Source organism: Magnolia sinica, chromosome 7, assembly GCF_029962835.1.
Source record: "Magnolia sinica isolate HGM2019 chromosome 7, MsV1, whole genome shotgun sequence".
NCBI lineage: Eukaryota > Viridiplantae > Streptophyta > Magnoliopsida > Magnoliales > Magnoliaceae > Magnolia > Magnolia sinica.
The window spans coordinates 5,194,534-5,221,419 of record NC_080579.1 but is presented as its reverse complement, the minus strand read 5'-3'; the positions used below and the strand labels follow the sequence as shown (position 1 = coordinate 5,221,419).

At 39.6% G+C, this 26,886-nt stretch overlaps 1 protein-coding gene, 1 long non-coding RNA gene and 1 other non-coding gene across 6 annotated transcripts; 2 read left to right on the top strand and 1 right to left on the bottom strand.

Annotated features, from left to right (window-relative positions):
- The first annotated feature begins 186 nt into the window (after window positions 1-186).
- On the top strand, window positions 187-16,214 carry LOC131250919 (P-loop NTPase domain-containing protein LPA1 homolog 2-like). Of its 4 annotated transcripts, XM_058251316.1 has the most exons (10): window positions 195-308; window positions 2,139-2,343; window positions 2,990-3,205; window positions 5,311-5,642; window positions 7,787-7,868; window positions 8,822-9,262; window positions 9,859-10,593; window positions 11,620-11,715; window positions 12,744-13,114; window positions 13,236-16,214. In XM_058251316.1, the coding sequence occupies exons 3-9, from the start codon at window positions 3,035-3,037 to the stop codon at window positions 13,080-13,082; spliced, it is 2,196 nt and encodes a 731-aa protein (XP_058107299.1). In that variant the 5' UTR covers window positions 195-308; window positions 2,139-2,343; window positions 2,990-3,034; the 3' UTR covers window positions 13,083-13,114; window positions 13,236-16,214. The 4 variants fall into 4 exon arrangements, with proteins under 4 accessions (XP_058107298.1, XP_058107299.1, XP_058107296.1 ...); XM_058251313.1 differs by lacking the exon at window positions 13,236-16,214 and having other exon boundaries at window positions 12,744-13,187; XM_058251314.1 differs by lacking the exon at window positions 13,236-16,214 and having other exon boundaries at window positions 212-308; window positions 2,277-2,343; window positions 12,744-13,187.
- On the bottom strand, window positions 14,184-22,216 carry LOC131250922 (uncharacterized). Its single transcript, XR_009173498.1, has 2 exons — window positions 21,684-22,216; window positions 14,184-14,423 (listed from the first exon to the last, which is right to left on the bottom strand). It is a non-coding gene; the product is annotated as an uncharacterized LOC131250922 (long non-coding RNA).
- LOC131252363 (U6 spliceosomal RNA) lies at window positions 14,210-14,311 on the top strand. Its single transcript, XR_009174387.1, has one exon. It is a non-coding gene; the product is annotated as a U6 spliceosomal RNA (small nuclear RNA).
- Window positions 22,217-26,886: the final 4,670 nt, after the last annotated feature.

Genomic DNA, 26,886 nt, shown 5'->3' with positions numbered 1-26,886 from the left:
ATAAAAACAAATTAATTTTTAAATACGTTACTGGAAATTGGTATTTACATGATGAATGGTTCAGATGCGAATATAATGCCATATTTACACGTGTTCTGTGAAGATCTACGTCTATCCCACGCGAGCGAGTCACATACTATTATTCATTTTCGTGTTCGACCGCGTCGGAATCCTCCTTGAGTCCTTTTCCCACTCTTCTTAAAAAAATTGCGAATTTCATACGAAATCGTCGTACGGAAGAAGGCCTTTTCTCTTTAAATCCTTCAACCTTTCGCCATTCGAATTCTTCCATCTGATGATTTTTCTCAGTAAGTCGGTTTCTCTCCCTCTCTTTTCTGTAATTTCCTTCTCTGTCCGTCGACGTTTTCGACTCGATTTTCGATTTTTATTTTTCGTTTGTTGGGATTATCTGAAATTCAGTTTATTCAGTTGGGTTTCTGGATTTTTATTTTTTCATGAGAGAAAATATAAAATGCTCGATCGAGCATTTTTTTGGACCCTGGATTTGATCCAACAAATCGGAAGGAATTGTACGAAGTGTGCATTTGGGGCCACATTCTGATGATCTGATCCGTCCATTTGGTGGGATTTGCAATGGATGAGAGGTATCCTAGAAACTTCGTCAATGGTTGATTCTAACTGTCCGATTGGGCGTGTTGAATTTGAACCGTTGGTTGTGATTGTCCATTTTTGTTGGGTGGATTTGATTGCCTGATGGTTTCGAATTTGTGGTTGGTTGTGCCATGATAAGGCCCATCAGATCAACATATTAGGTTTTCGAAAGGTGGGTCCCGCCTGCGCCTTCTCCTGCCTTGGGGAAATGCATCATACAACAACACTTTTCCTGTTCTCTGTTATCTATGATATGTTTGTTTTCCAGTCTCAATGGCTTAATTACTGAATGGTGGGCCCATCTAGGCTATTACCCCATTGACCGAATTGAGTATCATATAATGCCTTTTTAATAAAAAAATAAAAAAAATTTCCATTCTCCGTCTCTGTCTCTGGTTTTTTTTTTTGGATATCTATTATCTGTTTTTTTTCTTTCCCCATTTTTTTTGAATTTATATATGATGGATTTTGAGTTAACGCTTCTGCATCCACTTCATGTGGAGATTTTATGGTTTTATCTTGATAAAGATTGAATTATGACATGGGATTGACCAGAATAAGCGATCCTGTTAATGGTTTGATGGGTATAGTTAGATTTGCTTTTGATTCTTTGATATAACGATAGGGAATTAGTGTGGATAAGTCATGCCTGTTAAGGCTGTGCTTGTATGCAGTATTGAATTGGAATACAATAAATTCAATTAAAAAAAGAGATGATGGCCAGACCTTTGAACTGGCAGCCGGACTGTAATGTACATTCCTTAGTATTCACAGAGGAACTCGGCTACAAATCGCAATTTCACTCCTTTCATGTTTCATTCGAAAGGAAAGCAAAATTTGGGAGCTCCTTGTTGTGAATACTTAGAAGAGGTTATGGTTATGCAATAAAGCAGTTAATATTATGGGGCCTACTGTGGATGGACAAATGGTGAAGAGAGAGAATGCATCAATAGTTCAAACGGCCAAATCTTGAAAAAGGGAATTTTTGGTGCACGGGGTCCATCCATGGCAAAGCCAGACATATTGCTGGTTTGGATTATAGAACAACGGGCCCCACTTGTACAAATTGAAAACTCGAACAGTATAGTCTCTCAGCCCGAGCATTATGATACCTATACTTTCTTTTCACCAATCTGAACTTTCAGATTTCAATTCAGTTTTGCATCCAAACACATCTAAGCTTTAGAAAACATGGTGAATACTTGACCTGACAATTGGGGTGTTGGTATGGTTGTGTTGGAAATTGGTGTTGTTGGAGCACTGATGATTTTGAACTCGAATGCGTTATTGTTTTCTTTTGTTTTCCTTTTCTTTTTGTGGCTGTTCCTTTTACTGAGAAAACCTTCCAAACATGCGCAACCACACATCTGCCCACACAGTGGTCACGTAGTTAGAACATATGGGGCTAATTTGACTGGCAAAGATTTCCGGTTCATCTTGATGACCTGGTTCTGATTCATTGTACCTCACAACGTGGTAGTGTGGTTGGTGAATCTGGACTGACTACCTGACATTCTCTACCGCAGATGGTTGGCAACACAAAAATGACACGATTGGATGATCCTAGTGGTCTTATTAAAATTTTCTCCTTTGAGTGAGGGTGTTCGATCATCCATTTGAAGTCACAAATTGGACAGCTATGATTATCTGAGGATCTTCTATAGCGTGCCATCAGCAATAGGTCTACTGGATGGATAGACTGGATTGAACAGCCATACAGTGATTACCACGGTGAGTCCAAAGAACCCAGTTAGAATTACAATCCAAATACACTTATTTATTTTTTAACGTGCACCCGTCTTTTTTCTTTCCTTTTGGTAATGGGAGAACTTCCATTTCTTTGACCTTTCAAACTTGATTTTCACAGCTTCGCAATGTAATAGATAGCTTGAGAATTCTTAGGTATACGATGAGTTTTTGGTCTATGAGTTGATATTATGCTTCTGGCCAAGGGAATGATACTGTGGGGTCCACTTATCGGAGATCTTCCCAGATGTATTGATGGATCCACTGAAACTGTTAGCGTAATCGGGACCATTCATCTAGTCTTGCCCACCGTGGAATTCCATAGCCTAAAATTCTCTATAACAGGACAATCCTGACCATCCATTTGGTGGTCTACAAAAGTACTAGTGGGGGGTTTAAAAATTAGAGCTATGGTCCAGCTTCAATGGGCAAAACTCCGGTTGGACTGTTTGGATCGTCAAATTATAGTAGTTTTGGGCTATGGTCTCCCTGGTGGGCCCACTTGGTGAATGTTCCGGATTGTTGTGAAATCACATGGGTGTGGCCATTCATTGCATCTCATGGGAGCTGTCATACATCTCATTTATAATTGTCTTTTATTAAGGAAGTTTATTTTTTGGTTTTCCAACAGTTGCAGCTGCAGCTGACTACCAAGTGTAGCTTAGAGATTTCGAAGATGGCTGGTCAGAAACTTTGTTATGTTATTGTTGTTGACGAAGAAGCCGAAAAGGATGTGGCAGGAGCTCTATGTTATCATCCTCAGTCAAATACATCATTTTGGTACACACGATCCATTCTGCAGAGCGTGTTGCAGCTGGTGGGATGCAAAGTAAACCACGCTTTCAAGGTATTTGATGTTTTTTTCAGTGGGATTTCTCCTTTACTACTCCCATTTCTTTCTTCCATAATTAATTTCTGAGGAATGCTGCTATGGTGGGTTTGGTTGGGGAATTCTATGGGGAATGCTAGAAAACATCTCTATTTGAACACATGGCATGTGTTTAATGATGATCAGGTTAATGATGATCAGGGGAAAAACTGGTTTGGTGGGTTACATGTGGATGGGCCATATCCCGAAAATTAAGGGGCTTGGATTGTCTGTTCAAATCAGTGGTCTGAAAAGGAATGGTTAACTGAGGAAGGGTCCACATCAATGGGCGGAACTCAAGGTTGGAGTGGTCAAATGACTGCAGTTTTTGGCTTGTAGACCATCCGGGTGTTGGCCCACCAGATCAACAGTCCTGATCACTAAACCTGTCTGCCACGTGAATGATGAGGAAGGAACTCCATTGAACTTCTATGATGTGAGCAGCATGATAGGGTTTCTCTCTCTCTCTCTCTTGTTTTTTTTTTTCCAGTAATCTATTAATCTTTCAAGGGTTGTTGGTGAGTTTTTAATCAGAGATTGGTTGTGTGGAAGTTGCGCTGTTAGCCAGCATACAAAACATGTTGATTATATATAAGACTCGATCATGATAGAGATGTTTTAGGCGTTGCTTCTCAGTCTAAGTAAAATGCAAACCCTGATGAACTAATGTCATCAGAAAGTCCTTTTCCAAAACTGTGTTACAGTGATCAGAATAAAATATTAGGTGTTGAATGCATTAATCATTATAACGAATGAGAGATTTCATTTGAATCTGTAGAACATTCTTAGTTATATCAATATTGGGGTGTGTTTAGAAGTTACTATATCGCCTATATTTGCATCGAGCAAAATGGCCTGCATCATAAATGGGCTTTGCACCATGGTTTTAAGACTCGTCCAAGTCACACCTGACTCAGATGAGTCAACTCAGACTTGGTGGGACGCAATACGGTTTGACACCATGAGTCACCCCCTACTCAGGTGAGGTGCATCGATTCAGCCCTGACTTGGGCGAGTCACAACTCTACTACGTTGAACAAGTCAATCTGAGTCACGGAGTCTTTTAACCATGATTTGCACTCAATTTGGCCGCTTGCCACATCATCCTCCCTTTTCCAAAATACAAGCAGGCGCCATTTAGGTAGAACACAATGCTTGCCTTAGCTAGCAGTCGCAATATATCTAGAAACCGAAAAACCACAATGTTTTTCCTTTCTATCTAATGAAAATATTAGAGCCAATTTGTATTTGATATGGAAGACTTTTTTTTGGAAGGGAGTACCACCAATCCTTATTGCAATAATAAAAATATATATACATTAAAAAAGGTGGAGACCAAACCAAAACTCTCAAAAACTTCGCATAAATCATTTAATTTTTATAGTGTATTCTGGATCTATCAGTGAATAAAGCCAAACAAGTCTTTGGAGGGATATCATAATGATGCAAAAAAATGATAACCTTGATCATGTAACATGAATTGTTCACCAACGTATTCTCTACTTGGTTGGCTGATTACTTTTTGAAAATATGTAAAGGTCAGCACTTAACTGATGCAAAAGGTCCAAGATTTCAGAGGGCACATACCACATTACTGCACCATCCAAAGTGCCTCCTTGGTAGCACTTGCAACCCTATACTCGGCTTTCATGCTGGAATCTGCAATGCACTTTTGCTTCATGCTGCGCCAACTAATAGCACCCCCACCAATCATAAAGACATCCAGTGCTGATTTTCTGGCATGTTGATAGGCCTGCAAATCTGAATCAGTCTGACTGGCCATAGACTAGGACATAATGAAAGATCAACTAAAATCTTCATATCGCTTTCCACCAAAACACCAAAGAAGCCATGGGCTTTACATATGGAAGACTTCCCCTGAATATGTTATACTCACCAGGTTAAAGACCTTACCCTTGAATGTAACTGAATCAGAGTGACTATAGCTCTAATGAGATTTCACCATCTTTCTTCATGCATTTTCATTGATTCTCCTAATCTCATATGGGTATATTCTGAAAAGTTTTTTTTTTAATTTTTTTTAATTTTTTTTAATTTTTTTTTAAATTTATTTAACTTAACAGATCTCTAGAAGAGTTTTCGACGTCTTGGAGGGTGAAAGCCGGCATTTCGCTATTAATTTCCAAGTGAAGGAAACCTCAGCCAGTGATTTGGATGGATCTGCATGCGGAAGACAATTGCCTATTGAGGATATCAAACAGTCCACAACTCGGATCTCTCCTAAGAAGGAGAGCGATCTATTAACAGAAAATAATGATAAGCCATTTGATCTTTATAAGAAACAAGTGACGGTTACAGTGACGAGGGCCAGGTTCTTGGATGCCATTTGCAGTTCTCTTGAAGAGTATCATTATGTCGGACCAAGTCAACGTGCCGATATCTATCTGGCATGCAGGTATGTCTACATGCATTGTGGAAAACATTTATTGTTTTACACTTCTAATCAGCATGAGAATATGTTATGTGAGTCGCCACTCACCCCATCTAACTTGAGTTGACTGTTGGCAACCACATGACTACATGCCCGGATGATTTGAAACTGTCCATCTGATGGGGCTACAGTAAAAATTCAATGCTGGTTGATGATCCTGGCTTTGGATCGATGGGACTCAAATGGAGTCCTAACTTACCTAGAAAGATACATGGAATTAGATATCCACCGTTGTGATTCTTGTACCATGGCTCACCTATGATTTGCCCACCCGGTTAGACCATTATGATCATATGAAAATGAAGGCATACAGGCCTCATCCAGCGACACATGCAGGATGGGCACAAGTCACAACTCATGCTAGGTGGGCTTTTTGAGTATCTCTATCAAGGTTAGTTCAATGGGAACTGCCAAAGATGCATTTGTGAAAATTATGAGATGATATATTGGTGTAGGGAAATGATCTCAATGTTTTCAAATGAGTAAAAGGATTGTCTAATTGTTTTTTAAGATTCAATTTCTTGATTTTGGGACAAGTATTCCATGTCACGACCATGGTTAGCAAAATGTCATACCTGAAAATGGTACAGGAAAGGTTTGCACTTAATTCGGTTTAGATCTTAAGACGAGGATCAAAAATTCGGTCAAAGAAATGGAAGCATAAAAAAAAGGAAAAAGCAAAAAGGGAAAAGAAAAGGAGACTATGAGAAGTTCTGATTTAATACATTTTCGAATAAAAAAACAATGCAAAGAAGCAGCCGTATATGCACACATCTTTACATATAATATTTGTAAATAAGAGCAAAATTTTATAAAATTTTAATTAAAACAGTTAAAAATGTCTATCAGTAAACTGTATAACTAATTAAGTATTAATGCGCATGTAAGTAAACAGTGAGCCAAGTTATTAATGTACATGTAACTACTAATGCAAGTATTCTGGGTTTTTTCCCTTTTTGAAAAACCAAGTTCTTAAAAAAACCGAGTTTAATTCACTTTACCCAAAGATGATTTTTTTTTTTTTAAAATTTTTTTTTTTTAAATACAGAGTTTTAAATGTCATAGCAATTATATGAGTATTTTCAAAACCACAGTATTGAAAACTGAGTTTTGCTAACCTATTGTTACAATTTACAGTATTAGCTGTCGAGTCTTGTTTTATCTCAAAAGAGATGGCATTTGGAATAGAAAATGGTTCCAGACTGTTCGTCACATTCCTAAACATGTGTGCCCCCACCAGATGAAAGGAAGAGAAGTTTCTTTGGTTTTAAGGAATTCCGACATTTCAAAATCATTCCCATTTTGGGAGTCTGGTGCACTAGTCAACGACTCCACTACTAAGTAGTTGCCTTGCTAGCCCACAGTTTCAGGAACCAGGACACGGTTACTTCTGGAATTTCCATCATCTAGCTAATTGGCATGAAGGAGTTATCTCTTCAGTTAGGTTATGGTTTGTTTCGATGCACCATCAAATCGAATTGGAATTATTGGTCTAACAAAATGAAACTAACCAATTGTATTCTTTTCTTACCATTTAGATTGAGCATTTGTGCCCTGAACAAATTGTTGAACAATCCCAAGTTCAGGATTGAGAAGTAATATATTCTCGGTGAGACCGAGGTCGATCCACAGGGAATGGGAGAACACAAGTATAACTAATCTAAAGTGAAGGTCTAAGATTTACGGTCTCACCATAGGGAGTGGGAGAACAAAATTAGAACTAATCTAAGGTGAAGGTCTAAGATTTATAAAATTCAGCGAATAAGATAGGGTAAAAACAGTAACTAAAAAGCACTAAGGATCCAGGGCTCCACTTCTAGCAATCACAATGTCTAATTCATCAATTCATCTCGATAACTTAATTACAACCGAATTCTAATTCTCCATTAGACTAGAAGATTGATTAGCTCTCCCAAAGGTATGGACAACTCCTCTGGAGCAACTTTCCACAACTGGCTTCAACCACTATCCAACAAATCAATGCCCCAAATTAAAAATCTCTGGTTGGATGAATTAGACTCTCCTAGATTCAAATAACTCCAATACCATCATAACCATTTTCCACATTTTTACAATACATGTCCTTTTTTGTTTGTCTTTTTTCATAGGCTTCGTGAAAGGAAGGAATCAGTGACCATTTTGCTTTGCGGCACTAGTGGATGCGGCAAGTCAACTCTTTCATCTTTACTGGTATTGTTTCTTTTCTTAATACTAGTGAGTTATGCATTTTTCTTATTTTGAATCCACTTCTTATGTGCTACAGTTGTTTGTCTGACATGGAAGGTTACCTAGTATTTTGTGCTTGTAAAGATAATCTTTCAGGGTTCCCTTATCACGTGGAATTAGAAATTTATTGTGCATTTCATTTAGATATGGGATCCAATGTGTGCTCAATACCATGTAAATAGAATCAACCCTATAAACTTGTAGGATTGGTGAATTTCTTGATCAATCCAAACCAAGCAACTGAAAGACCACCTCATGGATGGCAGACTGAAATTTTCAGCAACTCCTGGTTTCTAAGTTCTAACAATTCAATCTAAGAGGTATCCAATTGGACGGTCTGGGTCAATTCCCAATGGCATCAGGAATTGCTGAAAATTTCAGGCTGTTTTTACCTTTGAGACTCAGGTGGGTCTTTGTGAAAGTCATGGTTGTGCATTCCCTCCCAGCTCGTCCTCGTTGTTGTGGCCCACCGTAGTTTTGGATCCTAAGGTTCTCTGAGGTGATGCATCTGATAGATGGGTTGGATGGTATGGATGCATCATGTGGGCCCCACATTGCCCGGTACCATCATAAGCTGACAGTACTACTGGTACCGCTGGAGCATGCTCCCAATTTTAAAAAGGTTCCCATTGTTCTGTAGTCAACATAAACATGTGGCCTGCCTGATATGCTTTATGCATACTTGAGGACTTCTTGCATGGATCTATTTGGCCGCAACCTGTTAAAAAGTTAGGTTTTGCTCAGCCCAGGGCTGGCCATTGCCAATTCAACCTCTCATGAGTGGATTGGCTGGAATTATGTGCCAGGTTATCTATACGTCAGGGCATCTATAGAGCTGACTCCCCTGCTGTTATTTTATCAATGCCAATTAGTACTGTAGCAATCTATTACCTCTTACTGTCTGTCTTGTGGTGCAGGCCAGCAGGCTTGGTATTACGACTGTTATTTCTACCGATTCAATACGCCATATGATGAGAAGTTTCGTCGATGAAAAAGAAAACCCATTGTTGTGGGCATCTACGTATCATGCAGGGGAGTTCCTAGATCCCACCGCTGTTGCTAAGGCAAAGATGAAGAAGAAAGCTGTCGGGTCATCTACTTCATCTGGGAATGGCAGTTTTGCAGAATCAGCAGCAACACAAGAAAGAACAGAAGCAACAAAGGTTGACGTTTCCAACAAAAAAGACACTGCTTCAAATCTCACCATTGAACAGGTGGGTTCCAAGATACTCGCAATCGAAGGCTATAAGGCACAGAGTGAAATGGTTATTGAGAGTCTCGACAGGCTAATCACAAACTGGGAGGATCGCAGAGAATCGGTAGTGGTTGAGGGAGTGCATTTGAGCCTCAATTTTGTGGTAATTGTCTTCTACTCACCCCCGTGGGAATCACAAGATAAATAAGTTGGGCTTTTGAGTCGACTCAGCTGACTCGGGTTTGACTAATTTGTGTCAGCTGAGCTTGTCAAAACTTTTCTTGATGAATGCCATTTGTGATTGTGCATCTGCGGATGCCGTTTGCAAGTGCTTGGCGCATCTGATGTGGAATACTTGTTCAAAATCCTGTCCTTTAATGAGGCGGGCTACACAGTGCCCCATGGTGAATGTGCCTTAGTCCAGTAATAGGCACGTCAGTAGCCCAGGCATCAGGTGGGCCATATTCATATGTGAAAATGGATGCTTAAGAAATAGATAAGCTCTACCTGATGAGTGAACCATCCTGACTTTTAGGCTAGGGAACATTTGGCACGTGGCCTGGTGATGAATGGATTCACTCTCACATATGTTGGCCACATTGGTACATTGTAAAAATAGCTTTTAGCAATCATTAACTTGAATTGCACTACCAAAAGTCGTGAGTTCAGTTCGAAAAATTGAACTTCAGTTTCTTGTATGTGTCCTGATATCTTTTCTTTTTTCACTTTGTTTCTTCCCTTGCATTCTGAAAATTATAGATGGGTCTTATGAAGAAGCATCCATCCATCATTCCATTCCTTGTGTACATAGCTGATGAAGAGAAGCACATGGAGCGATTTGCTATTCGTGCCAAGTACATGACCCTTGATCCTTCCAAAAACAAGTACGTGAAGTACATCCGGAACATACGTGCCATACAAGACTACTTATGCAAACGGGCCGAAAAGCACTTGGTTCCAAAAGTGAACAACACCAATGTCGACCGCAGTGTGGCATCCATACATTCAACCATATTCAGCTGTTTGAGGAGGCGACAGGCGGGTGTATGCTTATATGATACAGCTACAAACACTGTTAAAGCTTTACATGAAGAATACTGCAAGCAATGCGATTCCAATTCAATTGGTTCAAAGGGGATGTTTCGGATGATCCAAAGACAAGGTTCAGTACGGCGGTACATGGCAGTTTTCAACTCAGACGGGTCTGTTGCCAAAGCATGGCCTTTCTCATCCATGGATGAAAATGCAGAGCAGACTTCAGCCAATGGCATTAAGAATGCTGTTGGAAGTCCAATCTATGGGCCGCTCCATGTTGAGGAAGCCGAGCCTGTTAACCTGCAGTTTGGTAATTTTGGAATTGGATCTTGGCCGAATGGCACAGAAGGAACTAGCTACACAAGTAGCCTAAACGGTTCTAGAGTTGAAGATGAGGAGGTTTCACGATATGCTTCTTCCTCGAGTTCACCATTGCATCCCGATGGGCATGCGAAAGAGGTAAATGATTAATTGAGTTGTTATTTCCATATGGGAAATGAGGAATTATAGAATCCTCGGGGCGAGAATATGCATTGGATGCCTGCGCCTTGAGTTGCTGCACTGGATGCTTGAGCCTTGAGTTTGTAAAAATGGAGCCTATGGATCGGTGATCTAAATCATTTCTCCATTGGGTTGGGTCCCACCACGAATGGGGAGTCCCCCCAAAACACGCTTTGATGAGATATTATTCACCCTTTGATCAGTGTGCTGAAAACACACAGTTCACAACGATCCACATGCAATGGGGAAATGCCAAAGATTGGATGTTTACGATCTTCCAATCAGGGAGATTTTTTTTCTTTGGGAATCTCATACGCACACTGGGCCCAGTCCAATGAATGTTTTGCATCAGTGATCAGTGGGCTCCACTCGCACAAACTATAGGCTTGAGGTGATAGTGTATATCCTTTTGAAGATCAGGCATTGATTCTGAATGCTACATGAAATGGCACCTTGAGTTTTTTCCTCCTCTCTTTATCCTTAACTAAGTACAGACTTTTCACCTACAATGACATGGGGTCTTAAGCCTCAGCAAATGTACAGTTTACTGATGATGAAAACGTGGGGCCCATGATTTGGTTTTTCAAACCATTGATATGAAGGGCCCCATCATAGATGGGGAGGCCCCCAAAATATCCCAGATTGGAATGTCCTAACTGTTTGATTGTTGGCCTTTCTCCGGCCGCTTGTGGACACTTATTGTACCTTTTTCTTGACCATCTAATTCTAGGTCACTGATTGAAGGGTTAGGTCTTCCAATATGGGAAATCTATGGGCGTACTCCGTCCACGACGGGATTTATCATATTAATGATCCAGATCAAAACATGGGATCCACATGCACCCATCAGTAAACTGCACTTTTGCTGAGGCTTGTCTTGTAGTTTCCCTCTAATGAAGAAGTTTCATTCCAAGTTCTCAACATGTCTCCTGATCCTGCCTAATTAACTCCCCTCCCCCCATGTTGATGCTGCATTTATATCAGCTCACTGATGAAGTAGCAGTGTCGGAAAGTGAGGAAGAGCCTCTTCAAGATGAAGATGATGATTCCAGTGAGGCTACCGAAGAGCGTGAAGATGAGGTATGAAACAATCCATGAAGATGAGGAAACCAAATTGAAGTTTTGGATTTCACTTGTTGTTCTTGCTATTATGGTTTCATTTCAATATTGAACTTTGCTTACTAGTTAGTTTCCTTATAAGAACTGTACCCTGCATCAGGCAAAGGGCCAGATTGGCCCGTTGGGTTTTGGGTCTTGACCTGAATGGGCTAGGCTTGTGCCTGTAATGTACACCCACCAACGGGCCCAGGCCTGATTTTTGAGGGCTTGCTGATAAACGGGTTGGGCCCTGGCCTAGGTTGATCAGAATCTTCTATTAATTCACATACCCCAGAACAGGTCCTTTTGTGACTAATAGTGTGCAAGCTTGGGCCTGAAATCGAAGACATGATTAAGCCTGGCTAAAATAGGGCCATTCAGAGCCCGACTTGAACCTGAACCAACTTGGCCACTGGTAGAGTGATGATGGGTCCTGAGCATATGAGGGAAAGGTATACTTCAGTGCAGATCATCCAGATCGTGGGTCCAATGTAGATATGGCACAGCCTAAAAATTGCAATCTCCGATAACCCTAACCATTCAATTTCTGCCAATAAAATAGGGCCATTCAGAGCCCGACTTGAACCTGAACCAACTTGGCCACTGGTAGAGTGATGGTGGGTCCTGAGCATACGAGGGAAAGGTATACTTCAGTGCAGATCATCCAGATCATGGGTCCAATGTAGATATGGCACAGCCTAAAAATTGCAATCTCTGATAACCCTAACCATTCAATTTCTGCCAATAGAATTTGGGTCTTCAGCCTTTCCTTCTAAACTATCAATTCAATGGCTGGCAATCTGAGCGATAGAATAATTGGATCAGTGAATTATTTTTCGCCATGCCCCATCAACAGTGTCCCACAATTTGGAGGGTTTGTATTGACTTGTATTCATGCCATGCATGTGGTGGATGTGATAACTGTAATTTGTCAGTGGGGTGTAATTCCTCAATTTCTTATTATGTGCTTGAATAGAGATTTGGTTCTTACATTTGGCTATTTTTCTCAGTTTGGGGGCGAGGGCTCAGTTGCCGAGTCATCGGCGAGATCAGATGAAGAGTACGAGGCAGATCAGATGGAAGAAAAATTTGACGCTGATGCTACAAGATTACAATCAGCAGTTTCAGGCAATCCTACCAATCTCTGTGATTGTTGCGACAGAGAGTCTAATAGCTGCAAATATTATACAGGGACTCTATCCATGAGACCATTGAGAAAACCAACTCGCAATGGCGGGTTGTACAGACGAGTCTGGAGCCTTCCTCATCTAAGAAATCGCTTGAACAGGAATAAGAATATGAGCTCTCCGAAACTCTCTTTGGATGTATCAAAGGATGGATCCAGCTGATGCAACTAACACGTGCATGCTCTCATTTTCTGGTTAGTTTCTGAATTTGATGATTTTTGCTTGATGAAGTATTGATCTACAAATTTAGTTAGCACGTTTGCTTCATGATTTTAGTTATCGTCTCGTAGCCTCACATATGAATCATATGCTCAGCCATGTAGCAATGGAGTTCTAATAAGCCCAAATGCAACTCTACACGTGGTTGAATGTGGGACATTTGATCTGTGCCTCACATCAAATGACCCAAGAATCAGTCCAGTGCTGTCACCATACAGGCTACTCACGTCGGTCAAATATGGAAGGTTCACAACTTTTTTTTTTCCCTCAAACTTCCCGTTGTTTTGTACATGTGTGGCCCATTTGGTGTTTGACCGGCCTGAATTTTGGGCAAGGCCGGCTATCTACACAACAGGCCATGCCTGATGTGCTGCTTGGATGTCTCGCACGTGTGCCAGGTTGTCACGTGTAGAGTTATGTGTGCCAGGAATTCTCGTCTTCATTGTCTTCAATGACAGTAATGCGCATCAATGAAAGAAAGAAAGAGAGCTGTCGTCAGTGTCTTGAGTACTAGCAGATTTTAAGTTGGTTTACTGCCGAGTCAACAACATGAGCCTATGAGATTGTTTCATTTATATTTTCGTACACCTAATTCTCTAAAAACTATTTTCAAAAATGAAATATCTTGCTATTTTAAGAAAGTTGCCAAACCCCATTGAAACTTCAATGTCTTCTCAATTTCATGAAAACATCCTCATATTTCAAAATATTCTAGCATCACAATAATATCATTATATTTTTCTGATAATTCCTCACTTCTACTACTTTCATTGAAAACACGAAATTTCTTACTTCCTCGAACCACATATTTCGTAAGTCCTTGAAATATACCTTGCTTTTATCTTTTACCAATTATTTATTTATTTCCTAAATTTTTAAAAAAAAAATATTTTTCATTTCCTACAAGATTTTCCCAAATACATAAATAAAAAACCCAAAATTTTAGAATATCTTGAGAAACTACTGGGGCAAGAAGTTGCTCAAAACAAGTCAAGTTATTGATCCAATAGGAAACAACACAAAGAAGAATAGTAGACAACGATAGAGGGAATAGAGGAATTGGCGTTACTATCTCTTTGGAGACATCCGATAAAATTGGAACAAAACAAAGAAGATTAGCATGGTTCCTGCGCAGGTATGCCATACACTCATAGCAAGAAAGGCATAATAGAGGAATCACAACAAATGAATATCACACGCAAAAGCATATATACTTCCCCTGATAGAGAGAATCTTTTGAGACATCCAACAGAACTGGAACGAGGCGAAAGCTTTGCATGGTTCCTGCACAAGGATGACATTCGCAAATCAAGAAATGCAGAATATGGGAATCATAATAGATGAATTTCACACCCACAAGCATATATACTACCCATAACATGTAAATTGTCCATAATTACAAAAAAAAAAAAAAGAAAGAAAAAAAAAAGTGGTTTAATTTCATCACTCTCCAGCACATTTATTTCCTTACACATGATCGCTTTATTTCCACACCTACAAATCCCCTAGTGTTCAAAAACCCATCTAAAACAACCCCTACAATTGGAGATAGAATTTCTTCTTCTTCTTTTTAATTTCCCCTTGGTTTGCAGAGAGAACCCTATCACTTCTTTGTCTCCTCCTACATTTCTACCTTGCGTCGGTGTTTCCTTGTCACCATTTTATTTGTTGGAGATGTTTAATCATTTTTCTCATTTATTTATAAACTACTAAAAAACCACTAATACAAAAACTTCTAACTTTAGAACTCTCTTAACTTGCTAGTTAATGAATACTTATTTAAACCTATTACCCCTCAAATTAGGTTGTGTTTGGTTGCATCAAAATCATGAAATTTCATGATTAATCAGCCTTATTTGGTACAAAATATGATGATACAATGTTTGGTGAAACCAAACACACCTTAAAGGATAAATGGTTCAAAGTAGACCTATTTGGATTGTGAATTACATTAGTAATGTCCTGTAAAAGTGCAATGATTACAAATTCCTTTACCCGTGTCTTGAAAACATTGCATTTGACTGACAATTCCTATGTTCAGTTTATCGTGGTAAAATCATAATAATGATACGTTTCCATTACTTTAATGTCAAATCGTAATGTGCTCATTTTGGATAGGATATTTCCACTGCAATATAAAATTGTAATGATTATAAATTCCTTTACCTATCTCTTAATGCTTTTGCATTTGACAGTCGAATCGCTTGTTTAAATGATTGTGGTAAAATCATAATGATGACACTTTTATAGTAATGTAATTCACAATCCCAAGAGATTATATATGCAAAACTTTCTAAAACTAAAGATCTTCTACACCTTCCCTAAAAGCCTTTTATTAATGATGATGGAATGTTTATTCATGAAGCAAAGGAAAAACAAGAATAGGAACAGGCAAATGTCGAGTTACCCTCTTTTTCACTACCTTTGAAACAACACTAAAACGAGGAGAAAGAAAAGAAACAGATTGTGTTTGGCATTCTGCAATTGAAATCCACTGGAATCTAGCAATTTGGTAATCAGAATCACAAAATTGTGCTTGGCACCCTATTTTCGGAAGAGTGAGAGTGAGAGAGATGATTGTGATTTGTGGTGATAATTGGAATCCATGTGAAATAAAATCACTTGGTTTTGCTATGATTAAAAAAATATCCAATTTACATCAAATACACTCCTTCCAAACATCCCAATTACCATTGATTCACGCTCCCAAACAACCCCTTATGTTCTCCAATTAGGAGCCCTCCTGCTCCATTCGCACATGACATCCTCATTAGAACACCCTAAAATCCATTTTAAAGAGCACCCAACTTACAACCCGTTGAGACGAGTCTACTCAACTTGGTAAGATTTCAAGCTGAGTTTCTTGAAAACTTGTTGACGAGATTGACTCAGGTGAGTCTTGGCAGGACTCATCGAGTGGCTCATAAACTCAGTTGATTCAACGGGATTCAACCTAGTAACTCGTCTGGTCAATTGGAGTTTTGGCAAAATTCAAGAAAAGCAAAGCTTAGAACTCGAACGAATGACCCGTTTCCAAAGTGAACAGACCAACCCAACAAGTGCTACAATTGTGGCCGGGTGTAGAGGGGCTGCGCTTTGCGGGTTTCCTGGTTTTTTGTTCGTTTTTTTCTTTATTTGGTTGATTTCTTTTTGGATGTAGCTGGGTGTTCAGTTTGCTATCTCAGCGGACTGTTTCTCCCCTCTCGGTTTTCCTTTAATGAATTCTCATTTGCCTCTCAAAAAAAAAAAAAAAAAAATGTGGCAAAACTTTTTTTTTTTAATTACTAAAGTCAAACATATTAAGTATCAGAAAAACATAAATCATATTTAATTATTAGTATATTGAGTTGAGTTGAATGAGTCAACCCAAACTGATGCAGTCGAATTGGGTTTTAAGGTTTTTGAACTATAGTTGATTCAACTGAATTTGCTTTGCTTTCAAATATTCTCCTATTTCCTCCCACCACAAACCCACAACATGCAGTAAGACAGAATCCTCCATAGAATACACCTCTGCTAAAATGGACCCACATTCCATCTGCTAAATATATGGGTGAGTGGGCCATTGGTCCATTGAGCACCCAATCAACGTCAAACAGACGAAAGAAATGACCTTGTATCCTAGCCACATGATGACAAAGAAACAATACATCCACCACCATTTTTTTGGCACATAAAAATGCATGTTTTGGAAGGGTATCTGATGCTTCTTCAATTTTTCCATTCTGCAACTCATCCTTTGACTAGAAAATCTGCATCATAGATTTCTTAGCAATTTTCCTATTCATCTAATTCATCCAAAATTTTCAATCCTCTACACCAATAATAAATACTAATCTTGCACAAGATATTCTAATGCCTTTCGAAAAGGCTCAATTCATCACTGGAAAGATTCATATAGAGCTTGCAAAAATAAAGTGTTGTTTGGCACCTCAAGAATCTAAATCCAGGATATTCAATCCCCAAGGATTTTTATTTTGTTGGTCGTGTTTAGTAACTTCGATTTTCAATCCTATTAAAATTAGCAGTTGTATTTATCAACCTAGATTTTCAAAGAGGCACCTTCATATAGAGAGGAGATCAGTTATGACAATTGGAGATAATTGACAATTCTTGAATTTTGTATCTGACCTCTAAGAGAAGAATAAAAATAAAAATAGCCTTTTTGAGGATTTTCAATCATACTGATTCAAAATCCAGGAGGAGGCCAAAAACAAAAGAAAATCTTTGGATTTGGATATCAAATTTGTAACTGCTCAAAATCCAAGCTGCTACACAGCCCTCAAAGATAAAAATGCGCCTTGGAACGACTCAGCCATGAAAGCATAATCAATTCATGGGCATCTCCAAAAGCGAATTTATTACATTTGCTAATGATGGAATGGATACTCCTCTCAAATTCAAGGACCCTCTTTGGAAGCAAGTCTCATTAGCATTTCCAGCATTACTCATCTCTTTTCAAACGTCTGACGTGACTTGCCCTGATGATAACCCCAGCGATCAACTACCATCAGCTTCATCATCTTTCTCAATTTCCATTTCAATGTATATTTCCATTTTTATCTACATCAATGTAGAAATTGCTTATTCCTTGTCTCAATTTGGGAGTGTGTATTAGGTGGTAATTGGTGTGAATAATCGGTTTGGAGAGTGAATCCAATTCGCATGGATTCCAATGCATATCAAATACATGCTTCCAAACGACTCCTATCCCTCATGGGACACATGGTGGGGCTGCTGATTTGATTGTAGGATTCTCACCGTTCATCCTCTTGAGTTTTGCTGGTTGAAAGTTGAATGTGGACCGCTCCTCTAGCAATTCCTTTTGCATCCATTGATCTGATGGCTACCACAATCCAATTCCTTTTTTTATGGATATGGCCATCTATTTGGTGGCCCACCAGGTGCAGTCCCAGTCATTATGCGTGTTTGTCGTTTGATCTTTGAGGAGTAGCAAATGTACTGTCAGCAATCTTTTGGAGCTCCCAACTTCACATTTGTGGTGCTCATGCCACTGGGCATCTGGTGGGCCCCACAGGTAAATGATGCCCCAAAAATCTTGAAGATCCTCCAATGAGCTGCCTACAGATGGACGGTCAAGAGAAAAATTGAGCAATGTTCCGCATAGCATAGAAAACAGACCCGATATCAAAGTGTCACTATCTTCTAAGGGGATTTTTGGGGATAGCCATCCATGATGGGGCCATCAGATCAACGGTCAGTCACACATACGGAGCTAGCAGGGTTGTCAGAGGGCCGAGTGGCCTGTATAGCTTTGGTCCAGCCCAATACAAGTCGGGCTCGCGCCTTTGATACAGGCCAGTGGATCTTGTCGGAGTCTGATTTTGGGTTCTGCTTGAGCAAGGGTTGCACCTGGGCTAGGTTTTTGTGTGAACCATGCTAATGTGCCTCGCATGGGCATACGATCTACCCCGTCCATCAGGTCCGCTGCCTAATGTTCATTTTGGGACCCAAAAATCAGGCCGATCCAAAACATAGGTAGGCCACACCTTCGGGAAATGTTGGGATGGGGATGCCCATATTAGTTCCGTGTGGCTACCAAGGTGTTTATATGCCATCCATCCATTCGCATCTTGCACCTCATTAGAGCTGTATACGACTCGACTCGGAAAAGCTGGACTCGCCTCGGCTTGAAATTGGATTTGGACCGAGTCGAGCTGGTTTTGGAGCTTGACTTGAGCTGGATCGAACCTCAACTCAAATCGACTCGGATCGAATCAGCTCTGTGACTCGGTTATTTTGATATTGATACTGCTCACCGAGTGTTTGATGAAATGACGCAACAAAGTATGACTCCACCGAGTGTTTGATGAAATGATGCAACAAAGTATGACTTCACTGAGTGTTTGATGAAATGACGCAGCAAAGTATGACTTCCCTCATATGTTGATTTTGATGTTGCTCGCCAAGCGTTTGATGAAATAATTATAAAGTGTTGTTATTGTTTTGTATTTTGTAAGAAATTGAAGATGCATTTTACGTGTTTGAGAAAATGCCACACATGCTTGAATTTGACTCGAACTGGCTGAGTTGCTGACCAAACTGATCCAAGCTGGCCAGACAAGCTCAAGGACTGAGCTGAGATGAGTTCGAGCTGGGGTTAGCTACAGGCGGAGTCGAGCCGAGTTGTGCCAAGCTCGACCCGTGTACAACTCTACTCATTAGGACGCCATTCTAAAACTAAGGTGGGCCACACAGAGAAATTAGGGTTTTAGGGATGAGTTTACACCATTCCCTGCTGTGAAGGTGGGCCACACAGAAATTAGGGTTTTAGGGATGAGTTTACACCATTCCCTGCTGTGGCTCACCTGTGTGTTGGATTGGCTTTATTTTTCGTGGAGGGATTTGCTGGGATTGACCGTCTATCACACACACGTGTTCATATATGCCACGTGTTTGAAAATCCAAACAAGTCAAACTCGGCAGCATCATGGAAAACTCAATTCTTCTGAAATTTTCAATCTATTGGACGCTTGGGTGGGCCCAATCTTAAGCTCAAGGCTCTCTGGAGAAAAATGTGTTAAAACTCATTATCAATCGCACCCAAATGCAGGCCTGTTTGGCAGGACCAAAACAATCATAATTCAATCTAATGGATCATGATCCTCTACAATACCTGATTGCACGGAGTGGGTAAATCACCCGAGCTCTGTGGGCCCATGGTGTCTTTGACTCTGTCCATCAGGTGGGCCTTTCTCATGTTTACCATACATCCTAGAAATCACTCGAATCTAAAAGTCAGGTGGGCCATGCAATGAGTAATAGTGTAAAATCGGACCGGGATTGTGTACTGCCCCCTGGCCACCGTGATGTAGGGGTCTTATCCACACCGTCCATCCATTTTTTCGTATCATTTTAGGGCATAAACTCAAAAATAAGGCAGATCCAATGCTCGAGTGGACTACACATTGGGGATTAAACTCTTACCGTTGAAAGCTTCTTGGTGGCCACGGAAGTTTTAGATGGAGCTGATATTTGTGTTTTATCTTTATCCTGGTCTATGTAACTTTATGAATATGTTGGATGGCAAATAAACATTACGGTGGGCCTTAGAAAAGTTTTAACGGTGAGAATCATTATCATCACTGCTTCCTGCGGTGTGGTCCACTTGAGTCTTGAATCTGCCTCATTTTTTGGTTGGTCCCCTAAAATGATAGGAAAAAAATGGATGGACGGTGTGGATAAGACCTATACATCACGATGGCCACTCAAAGCTACTGCCCATTCCCAGAGACAGCAGGGGGTAGGACACATTCCGCCACGCTGCCCATCTATTTTGGACCATTATTTTAAGGCATGAGACAAAAAATGAGGCAGATAAGATCTCAGTTGGTCCACACCATTGGATAACATCGTTGATTGAATGCCCACCATTGAAATTATCTTAGGCCCACTATAATGTTTATTTGTCATCTAACCTGTTGATTAGGTTAGAAAAGACATGAATGAAGGGAAAACACAAATATCAGCTTGATAAAAAACTTTTGTGGTCCCAATAAGTTTTTAATGGAGGGTGTTCAAATACCACTGTTTCTGTGGTGTGGTCCACCTGAGATTTGAATCTACCTTATTTTTTCGGTTCATAACCTAAAATGATATGGCAAAATGGATGGACCGCGTGGATAAAACACATACATCATAGTAGGGCTCACGCAGCATTGTCCAGTGGCAACTGGCTACTGGCAATGTCAGCAGGCAATCCGGGTCCACGTTTGTAATACCTTGTATAAGTGCTGCCCGCCTGATGATTGGACCACCATTATTTTTGGGTCATGTCATGGTCACGGCTGATGGACAATGTGGATAAAAACACATACATTATGGTGGACCCCACAGAGTCCTGACACCGAGGAGATTAGTGCACTTGAAGAGACTGACAAGTTGAGTAGCGAGACTAGCTACTGAAGTGAAGTCACCAAGTCCTGTGGGCTCTATCACGATGTACCGATCAAAAAAAAAAAAAAACAGTGGGGAGAGTGAAGCCTACCGTTGAAACCTTCCTAAGTCCACCATGGTGTTTATTCGAGATCCAATCCGTTCATAAGTTAATACAGACATAAATAAGGGAAAACACAAATATCAGCTTGATCGAAAACTTACTAAGCACATTAAAGTTTTTAATAGTGGGCATCACTCTCTCCACTGTTTTATTTGGTAGAGTCCACTTGAGCTTTGTATTGACTCATTCTTTGGCTCATACCCTAAAATGATCTTTCCAAATGGATGGACAGTGTGATATAACACCTACATCATCGTAGGGCATACAAAACTTGGTGACGTCACTTCAATAGCAGCCTCGCTACTCAACATGTAAGTAGCTAATCAGCGTCCGTTCCTATACTATCAAATAAGTTAACTTTTTCTACTTACAACCGTAGATAAGTAACTTAATTTAGATAAGTTTGGTTTATGATCAATTATAAGTACCTATTTTATTTAAATTTACTTAATCACTTCAAAGTTTAATATTTAGAAATCAAGATAAGCTACATAAGACATAAGTAACTTACTAAGAAAAATTACCAGACAAAATCGACATTCCTCGGTCTGAGTGTTGAGTCAAAATCGTGCAAAATATCACAGCCAGCAAAGAGTCTATACCAATAATTTTCACTTGAATTGAGATCAGCTCCAGTTGAACTGAAAACATTAAAAAATGGACAGCGTGCAATATGAGATTTCACCTATTTTCCGGTCCAACCGACCACACATAGGTCGAACCGAAACAGGTCATCTTTGCACTAGATTAAAGGCACTCGATCAGACCCATAAGGTCAAGCTCTGCTGTCGCTCCGATTGCGGCGGGTTCGAAATCACCATTTGGGTTCTACATCTTTGCTCTGCGGGTGTTATTGGTTGCAGTTCATTTGCTTTGTGTTTTGAACAATCTTTGCAAGTATGACAAACAATCAGTTTTCTCAAAGAGTATGTAGAAAATATTGAGGTGAGTGGGACACAATCTGCATTTTGGGTGTTTTCTTGAATTCTCATTAAAATGTTTGAATTTGGATTCAGGTGGATTACATGTTTGATTTAAATAATTTGGTTGTGTTCTGTTTTTCCTTTGTATATGGATTTGGCTGGATATTGAATTGGTTCTATAGAAATGTTTTTTATTGCTGGAGCTAGTGCCTAGTTTCGGTTCATATGGTGGCTTAAAAGAGAATGTATGAGTGGACCAAAAGAAGAGCTCCGCTGAAAAATCTCAGCCTTCCAATTGGTTGGCCTTTTCCAATGGCCGTTGTCTGTATTTTACTTCATACTCTTTCAAGGAACTGACGGATAGGATTGTATGATGTGGTTATTTTGGGTCCGTTGCCCATCCTATGTGGGTCACACCATGATGTATAGTGGGTTACAGACACTTTCATGACAAAGATGGACCAGATAAGGCCCCATCAAAGGCGGCAACGATCGGGACTGTAAGAACCTTAAATCAGTTGTATGGGCAATGGACCCATTTATATGATTTTGGGTAAGAGGACCTACTTAAGCCAACCAACCCTGTTACACTGGTTTCCGCACCAAATTTGCCAGATTCCATCAGATTGACGGTTAAAAGTATTGTTTAGTTTTGTTTTTACTATAAATAGTAAGTTTTAATTTGAGTATAAATTTTGATCCTTTGAGTTGTAGGAGGGTGCCCAGCATGAAATGGGCCTAAAAAAGTTGGAAATTAATGTGGTTGGGCCAAATTGGACACTTACTATTTTTGGCCGAAACCGCGAAGTCGAGTAAGATTGGAAGTCGTATATAAATAATAAGTTTACTATTTAGAGTAATTCATGTTTTTAGGGTGTTTGAGTTGGAGTATAAGTTTAAATCTTCATCTCATGTCTGTGCTCATTATTTAAAGAGTTGTAATTTCATTTTTTTTATTATCAATTAAATTATTTCAAATTTATTAGGAATTATTTCTGCTTTTATCCCTTGTGGATTTGCGTAAGATCTTTGAGGAGTCCAGAGAGCTCTATGGATTCAGAGTAGTTATCCCCCCAGGAAGACAGTGATTGACCTCATCACATCCCTGCCACACTAGATTGTTGGTTTGCTAGATAGGTTGGATGCAATAAACATACCACAGTAAGCCCCACATGCAACACGAGCTTATTCTACAAGGATTGTAGAGGAGCCTGCCTCTCACTGAGATAACCACTTGCTAGCTGCTATACATGTAGAGATGGGCATCGAGTCGAGTCGGACCGGATTGGGTCCAACTCGACTCAATCTGATTTTTCTAAGAACTTGACTCGAACTCGATCCGATCCGGGACTAAGTCCAGCAGGGTTGACTCGATCCGATCTGAATCCTTGTTAGCCTGACCCGAACCGAGTCCGACTCGGTCAGGGAAACCGAGTCGGATCGAGTTGAGTCTATTCGGTTAATTCGGATTGGGCCGAGTCAGGCCGAGCTAGAGACTCTCGTGCTAGGAGGGAAATCGGGAGAGAAAGAAGGAGAGAGGAGGAGAAAAAGAAGGATCGGACCTCGTGCGAAACCGCTCGGGTAGGGATGGGTTAGGGTTCGACGTTTGGGTAAAAGATGGGTAAAAGTAAAAGTTAAAAAAATTTATTTATACTACCCGACTGGATCTGATCGGATTGGCTACTGACCCGAACTCGACTCGATGTGCAGTCAGATCTGAGTGGGTCTACTTGATCCGAACCGATCCTGGCTTTTGGTTCAGGTCGGATCGGATCTAATCGGTTTGAACGAGTCAGATTCGTCAGTTCGGGTCGGATCTTGCCTAGCTCTATATACATGTTTGACATGGCCATGTAACTTGCAGGTCATTTAAAAATGTATTTCCTTTATATAAGTTCATGCCTTGTATGGCACACATTTGTGAGATTCAAGCCATTTAATAGATTGGGCACACTATTAGATGCTTTTGGAGGAAATTTTGGCTTTTCCACTAAAAACATGAGCTAGTGTATAAAAAGAAGTACACACGTCTATGCATGTATACATTCACACCGTACATGTACATCTAAGCGTATTGAACGGAGGATGATTGGAGTCCAAAAATCCAAACCACATGTATAAATCATGGGGTTAATCATTTAAATAATATTGGTTTCATGGACCTAGGCTTGAAATGATGAATAGCTAAGAATCTAAATTATGTACATAGCTCCTCTGATGAGTGAATGAGCCTGATTTTATTACTAACTTTTGTAAAGGAAAAGTGAAAATCGAAAGTTTAAAAGATTCTAATATAAGATATTTTATTAATCCCCATATAAAAGGAGGCCCACCAAATAAACAACTCGGATCATTAAAAGATAACCTTGAATCCATTAAGTGATAATCACAAATCCAAACAAGAAGTTGGGAGTATATTATTGCGGTAAGCATGAGCGTATTTTAGCATAAATGTCCAAAGAGTTAATAGGCAAGTCCACATCTTGATATAAGATCTTCCCAATATCTTCCAATATAAGATCAATATAGTTGGCAGCATATGGTGACCAAAATATATGTGGTCCTTTTATTATCAACTTTTGTCTCGCAAACTTATATGTTGTTTCATTATATATCACAATCTGCACAACAATCTCCTCTCCAATCTCATCCACCACTTTATCTATTAGAGAAAAAATATAAGTAGCATTTTTTGGTTTCATCTAATGCATCAATTGACTTATACTACACCGTCCCCAAGTGGCAATACACCATAAAGTTGATCATGTTGCATCTGGTTAGGTCAGTCCAACTATCGCATATGATCATGCATCTTTTAGCCTACCATATGGGTTTAAAGGTAGCTACGTATGTTTTCATATCTGTATACTATGTATTTATCCATTTTTCCCTAATCTCCATATCTATAGGAGCTTTAATTCCTTCTCCTAAATTGATCACATTAGGAGATATGTTGGTATGTATAAATAACTTGGTTGTTGCCCTACCCAGCTTCTTAATGAAAGTTTTACTCTAAAATTGTTTTATTTTCTTTTGTTTAGTTGATTCTTTCTTAAACAGGATCAGATTAATAGATGATCTTCTAGGCTCATTTTCTTCCACATCCACATCCACAGGGGCATCACATGAAGATGTCTCTCGTTAGCTACCAAATATACGTCGTAATCCACCCAACTTACTCCCACTTGCAGATGCAGTCGCACTTGCAAATGTAGTCACACTTGCAGATGGACTCCCATTCCCACTGCACCCTCTTGTATTAAGTATAGATCCCCTCGAGCCAAACATGGGCCGACGTTCTTCCTTTTCATGCTCAAGGAGCACACTCTTTCTCCTAACTATAGTTACTTCCCAATCTGAATATTTGTCAGAATTAATGATCTCTTCATCACGAATGTCCATATATTTAGGACTAAACACCTTCTGTTGGGCCGCTTCCAAAATCTCATATTTCTTCTTCTACACAACAACTCATTTTCCCTTTGAATCATCTAAAATTGTTTGCATCAAAATCATTATCTCTTTTGGTACTCTGGTATATCCCGCAACTTGACTCTTTTGATGTGCCGAATATTGTATGAGTCACATAATTCTAATAGTTATTAGTTTATTACAATAGCTGCACTTCATTTGGTTCCTACTACCACTTACCCTCTGACAATATTGCCATCTAATATTCTCACTTCCTTGTTGGCTATATATTTTCTTAGTTAGATATGACAATGTTACCATCTAATATATCCTCACTTCCTTGTTGGCTATATATTTTCTTAGTTAGATATGATAATGTTGCCATCTAATATCCTCACTTCTCAGCCACCTTTACAAGTCTAAAAATTATGGATTACGATTTTCCTTCTCGTTATACGTTTGATGACACTAACTATATATGGATTTTGGTCCATCCACTTTGAGATATTCTTCATGGATGAGGCTTCTGAGGTATAGTTGGTGGTCCGAATTTGTTTTTGCACTAGATTAAACAAAAAATATAGTTGGTTGGAGGATGAAAAATGGAAAATTTGTTACATGGATATTAGACCCAGTTGACAAGACCATTGTTGTTGGTCTAACACCTTATAGGACTATAAAGGCTATGTGTGGTCATTTAAAGATATCTATCAGTAGAGCAATGATGCTCGATTGTATCAGCTAGAGTAAGAATTGGCTCAAATCACCTAAAGGTGATCGCACAATCCAAAAAAAATTATAATGCTATTGTGGCCATTTGCACTGAGATGTTGATAATGGATCTTGTGTTTCCAGCAAATGCTATCACTATCTTTCAGAATATGCATGAGCGCACCCATATTCGTCAATTTCTTATGAAACTATGCCTTGAGTTTGAACATTATCGGGCTCCGTTACTCAACCACATTCCACTTCCTGCCATGAGTGTAGTGATGTCTGATTTATTGGCAGAAGAATAGTATCTCAACGCTCTCTCGTTTGACCCATATTTATGCAACTTCCGATACAACCCTTTTAGCATCTACTTCTACACTAGGGAAATGTGACATGTCTCGCGTCTAATGTCATCAGTGGAAGAAATTCGGTCATCTTGCAACGACCTGCAAAGATGATCCTTTCTGTACGTATTGCAAGATTTGTGGCCATAGCATGAATGCAGAAAGAAGAAGAACAAGGATATAGGAAAAGAAACTTAACTACAATTGAGGACTCATCTGCTACTGCTTTGGTTACTCCCCCTATTGGTGGACCTAGAGATGATTGAGCAGATTGTGCATGCCTTATCTGCTATTGGAATGTCAGGTACAACTCATCGGTCTCCTTGGTATTTTGA